The sequence below is a fragment of the Anopheles coluzzii genome, chromosome 2, assembly GCF_943734685.1.
Source record: "Anopheles coluzzii chromosome 2, AcolN3, whole genome shotgun sequence".
Lineage (NCBI taxonomy): Eukaryota > Metazoa > Arthropoda > Insecta > Diptera > Culicidae > Anopheles > Anopheles coluzzii.
The window spans coordinates 91,190,850-91,201,175 of NC_064670.1; the positions used below are offsets into that span (position 1 = coordinate 91,190,850).

The following is a 10,326-nucleotide window of genomic DNA, read 5'->3' on the forward strand; positions in this document are numbered from 1 at the left end:
TCTTCCGCCCTTTCACACAGCCGGCAGAAGCCGAACCGGGCACGACTGCCAGTTCCGAGCGCCACGAACGGAGCGGAAGTGCGGACACGAACGGAAAGCCCGAACGGCCGAGCGCACACGCACACGCCACCCCTTGCTGGGGCTCGGGCCAGCGCGCGCCGCGCTGCGTTGGCACGCGGGGGTTGGCACGGGAAAGGGCAAACGGGGAGAGCCGATATAAAACCGGCATCAAGTCGTAGCTTTATTTCAGTCTTTCAACAACACTTGTCGTAGCAACACCTTTTTCGAAGACGACGACGACGACGAACAGCAGCAACAGGCCCCAACCGTGTGTGTATGTGTGTGCGTGCGCGTGTGTGCAAACTCTAGCTCTAGGCACCGAGACCTTTACCGCCTCCGCCTTCACCCCGTTTCGACAGTGTCTGCAATTTTTATGTTTTAAATCATCTTTCGGTGTTTAACGGATTGTATGTGTGCACGTGGGAGCCAGAGTGAGTGCGCTCGGGAAACCAGAGCAGAAAAAGAAACCGAAACCACCACCCCCTTGCGCTGCAACCAAGCGAGATAGTCCAATCCGAGGTGCGGTGCATCTTGCGAGGAGAAGGTGTTCAATTCGGGCGAACCTGCGTGTGGTGTGCGCGAGAGCGTTTGTCGTTGTTGCGTATTCGGTGCAGCGTGGTACCGCAGTGCCTGCAGTGCGCGTTGAAAGTTGACCCGCGCGGTGTGCATGTCAGCATTAGCAGAAGCAGTCCAAATTGATGGAGCAGCGAATCGGTGGCATTCAGTGGAGTTTGTGTGCGATAGCGACAGCAGCTGAGGCGACCGAGCGTTCCGTCACGAGTGTCACGCGGTGTTGCACGGAGTTTGTGTAGTGCGCTGGCTTGCAAACCGCCATCTCCTGCCTCCTCATTCTACCGAGGAACGGACTAACGAAACGACTAACCAACAAGAAGACCAAAGGGTGTGTGTGTGTGCGCGATCAGGTGTTGATTGTGTTGAAGCAGTGTGTTGCCTCGATCAGCACGACATTCAGTAGGGCGCAGACGGTGCGCACGGTACGGAGAAAGCTAGGTCCTTCAGGTTGCGGCAAGTACTGAAGGTGGCAGTAGCTGACGATCCAGATTTTCGGTAGCATCTTTTTTTTGAGTGATCGTTTCGGAACTGAAATTGGACTTGACTTGTGAGAAGAAATTGAAACAGAAAATATAAAAAAAATCGTTTCATGCAGTTGCATGTGCTGAAAGTCTTCGACCCATTACGGACACGATAGTTCTCCCCCCTTGCACGGACAAGTTGCTCGCGTGAAGAAAAGTTCACTTCAAAAGTTTCTCGCCAGGCCCCCATCTCTATTCTGCTGTGCCAGTTGCGAAACATTACGCTAATCGCCCTTGCCCTTGCCGTCGTCCCCAGCAGCAGCAGCAGCAGCAGTAGCAACGACTCCAACAGTCTGGATACCTCGTACCAATAGAGACAGGCACTGCTAGAAACTGTTAGTGAGCGTGCGGGTGTGCGTGTGTGTGTGTGTGGTACGGCAATTGTGAAAGTACTTGAATTCCGGTGTGGAAACATTCGCAGCGGTGAAAGAGTGCCCGCAGCAAAGTCTAACGCGCGTCGACCGAAACCCCAGCACACTGGCGAGCAGAGTCGTCGAGCCTCCGCAAACACGAAGCTTCGGTGTAGCGCGTCACACTGCCAAGTGAAAGGGAACAACCGCTGCAGACAGTGCGGAGGTACGTGGTGGTAGTACCAGCAGACTGCGAAAAGAGAAAACCACGCTACAAAGCACTGCGAGTGTGTGTGTTTTAGTGAGCAACAGCGAGCTTCGGTGTGCATATTCGTCCACCTCTAGGACTTTATGTGTATGCAAATGTGCGTGAAGCAGTGGAGTTAGATAAATTATTGTGTTCTCAGCAAGGCTCGATCGATCCTTGTCGTTCGGAGCTCCCCACAAAATAAAATAAAAAACCTTATTCGGAACTATACTCCCAAAACAGAAGAATCTGCTGGATTCGGAATTCTTGTGTTGTCGGGACCACAAAATCCGGACAGACTGAGAGTGATAATAAAAGCTGTAAAGCAGGCTGTGTAACCAAACAATTGTACAATCAGTTTTTTGTCGTTGTAAATTTACTGTAAATAACGAGTGAGTCACCGTCGAACGGAATCAGCTCCCCTCGAAAAGACTGGATTAGTAGCAGCGAAGCAGCGAACCGGTGACCGCACCAAGTGTGTGCACCAGATCGATCGATATCGTCAAACGCCAACTCTCTAGGGCTCTAGAGCGAAACAAAGCAGGGGAAAAGAACTAGCAACAATATAGTGCCTTCATCCGAATCTGTTGGACAACAAAAACAACAAAAAAACTTACGAAAGCAACTTACGGTGACAAAACTCGCCCTCTCCTACATACCGTACAAGAGGAAGCCATATTAGCCATATTAGTGGAGAAGAAAGCAATCGCACCGGTCACCGAAACTAACCAGTATGGCCGATACAAAGACGACGACGACGACGTCCAGTGAGGCAGCGGATCTAGTGACGCCTGTACCAGCGACGGAAACGGCAACGCAAACTGTCACCAGCGGCAGCAGCAGCAGCGACAGTGTACAGGCAAAGACGGAGACCACACTGCCAGCGAGAACGATGATCGAAACGGCTACGATGACTGACGCCACCGAGCAGAAGGAAAGTGAAAGTGCCGCACCGATCGAACCGATCGTCGAGTCCAAGATTTTGCCAGAAGCAGCCACTTCCCAGGAGCAGGCAGACGTCAGCCCGGGTAGCCCGGCCGAAGAAGCGAAGGAGATCGAGCTGGTCGAGGACGTAGGTGGCGCCGCGAAGGAAGCGGTCGAGGCGGAAGAGGAACCGGACACACTGTCCCCGCTGATGACCGACAATCATACGTTCCTGCAGCATCAGGAGCTGATGCGGGAGGAACCGCTCCCGGTGGACGAGCGGTTGCAGTCGGACGAGCCGGGAAGTAGCAGCCCGCAGCAGCACTTCCACCGCCATCACCATCATCACGGGGCGGTGGAAGAGGTGCACGATTATGGCATCTACGACGATGACGATCAGGATGAGGATGAGGACGACGATGATGAGGATATTGACGATGAGGATGAGATGTTTATGCGCGACCAGGACGACCAGGAACGGAACATGAAGCACTCTGACACGAAAGAATCGATCAGCTCGATCGACAGTGACGTGTCGCTGTCGTACGATCGGCGCAGCTCGAGCGAGCTGCCACAGCAGCATCATCAGCACCAGCAGCATCAGCAGCTCCGCCAGCACTCAGAAGATGCCGGTGCTGGTTCGTCGGACGATGCGGCCAAGGATTCGGGTTGTGAGATTACGAAAAAGTCTGCCGGAGAAGATGGCAATGAGCCGGGCACGCAGGAGGACGCCGAAGATGGTGGTGCGTTCGAGACGCCGGACGATGAGATGTGCGAGCGGATTGTGGAGCAGGTGGAGTTTTACTTCTCCAACGATAACATCCTGAAGGATGCGTTCCTGCTGAAGCACGTGCGCCGCAACAAGGAGGGTTTCGTGAGCCTGAAGCTGGTGTCGAGCTTCAAGCGCGTCCGGCAGCTGACGAAGGATTGGCGCGTGGTGGGAGACGCGATCAAGCGGAAGAGCGTGAAGATCGAGGTGAACGACCTGGGTACGAAGATTCGACGGTTGGATGCGCTGCCTGAGCACGATGAAACGACGCCGTCGCGCACGGTCGTTGCCACTGGGCTGCCTTACGACAAGTACACCGTGGAGAAGGTGTCGGAGCTGTTCTCGAAGTGTGGCGAAATTTCGCTCATCCGCGTGCTGCGCCCGGGCGGTCCCATTCCGGCCGATGTGCGTCAGTTCATCAACAAGCATCCGGAGCTGCAGCAGAACGAGTGTGCGCTGGTGGAGTTCACCGAGTCGGCGTCGGCCCGCCGGGCCCAGGCGATGACGGAGTTCGTGGTGCTGGAGCTGGTCGCGCCGAAGAAGAAGACCGGCAAGAAGGCAACCAACGTGACGAAGTTCGTCGAGAGCTACAAGGTTGCGGCCGGGCATGAGATCGAGCGTAGCCGTGGTGGGGAAGGGTTCGATCGGTTCCGAATGCGCCGTGGATCGGGCTTCTACCCCAAGGCGGACATGATGGTCGGTACGATCTATCAGCAGCAGCCCCATCACCATCACCATCATCATCACCAGATGCTGCCGATGATGTCGCAGCCGATGCAGGCGCCACTGCAGCAGGATCCGCACCAGCACCAACACCAGCAGCAGTCGCCTCCGATGCCGTACATGGTACCGCATTCGCCCCAGCAGCGCAAGTACTCGTTCGGCAACGAGGCCTACGAATGCTACCAGACGCAGGTCCCAGGGCAACAGCAGCAGCAGCGCCGCTCCAGTGCGTACTCGCTCGGTTCGGACGCTTCGCGCAAGTTCTCCAACTGCTCCGAGGGCTACTCGAGCTGCGGCGAGATGTCACGCCGTACGTCGGCCTGCTCGTCCGTCCCGGCCGAGGGTATGTCCCGACGGACATCTGCCTGCTCGGAAGTGCCATCATCCAGACGGTCGTCCAACTGTTCCGACTTTTGCTCGTGCAATGTGCGCCGCATCTCGCAGTGCTCCACCGATCTGATGTACCGCCGGATGTCCCAGTGCTCGTCGGAGCATGGCACGCCGGTCCATTCGGCACCGCGCAAGTACTCGGTCGGCTCCAACTACGACCGCAAGTACGCCAACTCGCCTGAACTGATGCAGCAGCAGCAGCCCCATCTACTTCAACGCCGCATCTCCATGGACTCGACGGGTGCGTACGATCGCAAGTTCTCGTCCGGCTCGATCACGGGCTACCACACGGACGGCAGCCCCAACATTTCACCGCGTAAGTACTCGACCGGCGGGTTCGACCCGCTCCGCAAGCTGTCCAGCGGCTCCGACCAGTACTACAACGGGCGCAAGATCTCGACCGACTCGGGCTACGATAGGCGCATCTCGATCGGATCCGAGTGCTCGGGACCGCGGTCGCGCGCCGGCAGCATCCTTTGCAGTCATGCCGGCACCACCGTCCTGCCGACGCCCGGCAACGAAGCCGTCGTACGTACGCCGATTGGACCGGACGGCAGCAAGGGCTTCGGGACGCGCACACGCCGCATCGGCCAAATTGTGCCGCCGGCTTAAGGTGTGATTGATCGGCCCCGTCCAGTTTTCTGCAGTATTCTGACTCATCCCCTCCCCTCAACCCCGTCGCCACACAGTCTTTCGCATTGGATCATCGTGTCGTTGGCTCTGCCTGTTTGAGTAGAACAAGAACGCGAGTGATCGTCACTAGTTAGGTGTTAGGTTCAGGTGTAACATTTCGACAACTTTTGCATCCCTCCGTGTATCCAGAACGAAACGCTTCCCCTCCCATATCTGCATGGGGCGACTCGACCCGATCACTTTCACTTACGGCCAGCTGTGTGTACGGTGGCCTAGATTAGCGTCGCACAGTGCGGTTGTGTGTTTTTTGCATTCTCGCGCACACACTCGCATCCGATTTGTCTCTCGTTCGCTCTCATCCCGTAGCACACAGCCCGATGGTAGCAAGTTCAGCGCCACGACGCAAAACGTTCCCGTAGTGGTGCTATTATTGCGCAAGCTGCTCGAAAGCGGCCAGGGAAAAGAGCCAACGGGGCCGAACGAGCGGCTGCGAGCGGTGAGCGCAATGCGTACAAACAGTCAGACGACTCGCACGAGTGTTGTATCGGCCGACCAACCGACCGGCCAGAAACGTGCGCAGACAAGCTGACGACCGAACCTGATCTTTTTCGCTTGTGTTTGTACAGCGGTTGCAAGGTAAGGGAATGGGATTCCTCTCACGCACACCCCATGATGCGGAGGGTAAGATCGCAGTGTGGCCGCACGGCGATAGCGCCTTGGTGTTGGTGTGCCGAACAGCGTGTAACATCACAAATACACAATTTGCTCACTTTACGCGATTGCGTTTCGCCGACCCGCTCACCTGACAGTGATTTGACAGGGACAGAGAGCGCGCGAGAGCAAGATGGAAGGTGGTATTAGAGAATAGAAAGATTTCATTGAACTTATTTTAAGGATCGCGTGCCTCTGGGGCCCGGCTTGAGCCAAGAACACACGTCGCGCTCGCAGCCTATTCAAGCTATGCGTCATCCGGCACCTTCACTTTTACGACCAACCCCATCTAACGATCTTTGGCCACCGACGCACGGATCTTGCCAGAACACAGGGTCTTGTGAACCAGTGGCAAGCAGCTGTGTGTGTGTATATCCCAACGGGTTATTTATTTATTTTTCGCACCAACAAAACGATCGCCACGAAATTCGATCGTTTACGCGACCTTGTCGTCTCACGCCACTGTGGGAGGGCGGGCGTGAATTTTGCGTTTCGGGAAAGATGCTTGTCGAAAGGTTTATTTTTTTATTTATTCGCCGTAATTGCTGCGATCGCGTGTATAAAAGTTGTCCCTATTTTGATGGCAAACCCTCTCTCAGAGTTTGTCTCTCGATCACGCTTCACATCTACTATTACTATGGTTAGCAATTATTAAGTTATATTTTTTCATCTGTTTTTCTTTATAAGATATAAAATAGGTTAAGATTTGCCGTTTTAGTTCGGGCTGCGCGCTCATCGTGCCGCTCGAAAGCGTACGATCACATGTGAATTATAGTCCGTCGGAGATTAGAGGTTTAGGCTGAGAGTGTAGTACGCTAAGAATAGAATAAACCTGAGGGTCAATCGTCCCAGGTGGCCACACAGGTACGTTATATAGTAGGTACGTATGTTAGCAGTTCGCAGTTTTGCCTCGTTTCGCATAGAAGAGCAAAAGCAAAGGAACGAGCGAACACACGGACGACCAGTTGAACCGAACGGACCGAACGAACGACCGAATGTACGCGTGACGAGCGAACTGCACCGCGAAGCCCGCTCTCCGAGTACGGCGGGGGTAAATGACTGGATCCTCTGCGCGCGCGCTTGGCGGTTGGATAGGTCAAGTTCTGCTCGAGTGACGCTCTCTGCACACAACGTGGCCGAAGTTTCAGGCGCTGAAGGTAGCAGAGTAACTAAATATTTTATAATCTGCTTTGTAAAGCATCCCGCGTGTGTGGTTTCTTCGGTAGTGCATGGACCTTGACCTACTTGAGAGAGTTTTCGGGCGGATCGGAACAGGTTCCGATCGGTTGGTTGCTGCAATCGGGTAACTGCCTTTTTGGGTATTTTTGCTCGATCAAGCCTCAATCACACACACTTGTGTGCATGTTTGTCATTGTGAAACGAATCAGCTTTCTCACGATTCTTTCAAACTATCACTTTAATTCAAACGACAACATGCTGCGACACTCCATCGCAGCGAATCGTGTGGAACGATACACTTGCCGGGGTGAAATGACACACACACACAATTGTGTGTCAAATTAAGTGTGTAATGATGCCCGAACCGTAGCCCGATCGGGAAATAATGGTGTATTAACCAAAATGAAAGCATGACCCATGATGCGCCACGTGTTCGCTGTGGGTTCAGTGCGATCGCTGAACCACCGAAGTAAAAACGGCTCCTAAATGGATTCGATTTTCTCCCTTGCCGGGCCATGTGTGTGCGTTTGATAAATTGCACATGCTGTTGCTGCTTGCCTCCCTTCCTCACCCTCCAGACCCTCCCTAATGGTGCGGTAACGGGTTGATACAAATATGTTTTCTTTCCGTTTACCTTCCCCCTTTCCTTTTTGGCCAATGACTTCAATTTTTGTGCAGTCTGCCGCTCTTTCTCTCTCTCTCCTTCTCTCTCGGAGTAGACTTAATTTCCGGTCCACCGCCGCTGCCGTGACCGTTTCGTGCGGCACATTAGCCCCATCCCTTTTCATCCCTCCCCCTCCCTTTCGGAAGGCTTTCGAAGAGCATGGCACGATCTTGCCACGGACCACCAAAGACAACGGTTCGTTAGGTTTTGATTTTCATTGCTCCGTATTCGATGGTGTGGAAAATGTACCTCTCTCCCCCCCCCCCCCCCCCCCCCCAACGCCCATTTCCACCACTTGCGGCGAGCAATGCAGCAGCAAAGCCCGGCACCGCGTGGTAGGAAGTGAAATTATCAACCCCCTCCTCGCGAATGGTTTCGGCCAACGGTTTTGGCTACCGCTACCAGCGTGAGTGTTAGTAGTGGTGCCGCGGCCAGCAAGAAGGGGCAAAAAAAACAAAGATTAACGACCGCATTTCACTTGCTGCCCGCGATTTCGACGATGTTTTGGGTCTGGGCGGAATGGGGGTTTAGGGAAAAACCCCGGCGACGACGACGACGACGACGGCGAAGAAAATTCCTCGATATTTGACGCCTCTTTGTGAAGGGCTCCGATTCAGTCGAACAATGGAGCACCACGCTGTTTGATGTTCCGCTGGTTTGGTTTTGCAGTGCAGTGGTGCTGACAGTGGCCCAGCCTTTCGTCGACTTTTCACAATTATGTCTAGCTGCACACTGGCTCTGTGACACGGCTCGCCGTGCAAGACGGGGTAAAGAGGGCCCTCATGTTGAAGAATGATTACCCCGAAAGCGATCGACATGTGGGTTGGGGTTTGGTTTGGCGTTGCTATGCCCATCAAACGCGGTAGCTCATTAGGGGCTGCCTTGGTGTACCATATCTACCGTGGAAGTGGCTGGAAAAACTGCTTACAATAATTACCTACCACTAGCCAGCGCTCCGCCAGACACGTGCATGCCCGCAACATCGGTCTACTATTTTCCGTGGTGTGGAATGCAATCCATAATGGCGAGTGTTGCATGTCCATGTGGCGCTCTCTTGCTGCTACTTCCACCTAGCAGGCATATTACAAAACAAGGATGTGTGCAGCTCCGACACAAATGCCTGCCTTCCGGCTGAGGAAGTGAGCGAGCGATCCTCGCTATCATACCCCACGAATCGGCGAGCGGGACTTCGCATGTGTTCGGTGTGTTATCACGCCACGCGCTCAAGATCACGGCAGCAAAGCACGGTCCGAGTGACACGGAACTTTGTCACGGCATCCTTTCGTATCCGTTCGGTAGGGTCAATGGTTCGCAAAAAATAAATGAAAAACAAACAATTGGAAAGGAATCACAATTTCGTGCTGTTGCAGTGTAAAGGCATTAACGTTTAAAAGTGGCTGCTATGACAGTTAGTTTAGTATTGGTCTCGTAATGAGTATGGTAGTAGTTAATTATGGTTTTTTTTCTTTTTTCTTTTTTCTTTTCGTGTTAATGACGTTTTCCCCCTACTGTCTATCTCACACACACACAAAAACAAACACACTATTAATTGAGAAAAAGGAAAGTTAGTTTCTGTTTAAGCTCGAATAAGCGCATTAACGTGCCGCGCAACCCTAGGACATAGCGAAATGCAAACACAATCACACAATACAGGCGCTGGGAATAAATGCAACATAAACTCTGGCTTCCTTTCGGGAAAACGATCTCGGCTCGATCTGATGTTCGAGCTTGTGACAATCACCCAAGGAGCAAGAGAATATTAATAGGATCAATCGATTTTCACTAGCTAAAACAGGATTTTTCACCCAACAGTGTAGGAAAACGGACCTAACTTATAAGTACTACTGTAATAATTATATTAATTATGGAGACATAACCCTCCCTGTGTGTCCCTTTCCTTTCCCTTTACCTGTCCTTCCCTGTTCCACAATCCTTAAAATCTGTTATTATTATTGTAATCAGCATCATTGTTTTTTTGTCGTTAAAATATCCCCCGTTTATAATAACGTTAAGCAACAACAGACAGGCAGCAAAAAAAATAAACAGAAGCAAACTTTTGCAGTGTGTGCAAGCAATGCGAAACCAGTGACATCCCGCGCTGGCCACGCATGGCAAGCGCCAAGGAACGGTCTGTGCCGTTCTGCAGAGTGGTGCCGCGCTTGAGCTAGACATATTGATACGAAACGAGCAAACAGACACGCGTGTTAGTATTTGTCTACTTTTAAGAACGGTTTTAAATCGAAACAAAAACGTCAAAACGTTGGAGCGCTTAGATGTGTAACAAAATGCATGGTGTACTGGACAAACAAAGCCTGAACAGAAATACAGGAAAGAAAGCATATTTTATACATGTAATCCGCTTTTTTCCCTCGTGCCCCTGGTGTAAAGTTAATCAATCAACTCAATATCTCATCGTGCCTGAAGAAAGAAACTTTCGCCCGTTTAGATTTCCACTTCGCACGGTCCACTTCCACCGATGATGAAGCTCGCCGCTAATGAGAGAGTTCAAGGGAAGTTGTTATTATCCGAAATAAAATATTGCTTCAATGTTATTTTTTTCTACAATCCAACAGCATGTGTTG

At 52.6% G+C, this 10,326-nt stretch overlaps 1 protein-coding gene across 1 annotated transcript; it reads left to right on the forward strand.

Annotated features, from left to right (window-relative positions):
- The first annotated feature begins 230 nt into the window (after positions 1-230).
- On the forward strand, positions 231-10,099 carry LOC120948988 (uncharacterized). The gene has a single exon (XM_040365903.2). It carries the CDS (start codon positions 2,485-2,487, stop codon positions 5,167-5,169), a length of 2,685 nt encoding a protein of 894 aa, XP_040221837.2. The 5' UTR covers positions 231-2,484; the 3' UTR covers positions 5,170-10,099.
- Positions 10,100-10,326: the final 227 nt, after the last annotated feature.

What these genes read in the sequence shown, in the direction of transcription:
- LOC120948988 (XM_040365903.2), top strand. Translation starts at nt 2,485, where the DNA reads ATGGCCGATACAAAGACGACGACGACGACGTCCAGTGAGGCAGCGGAT.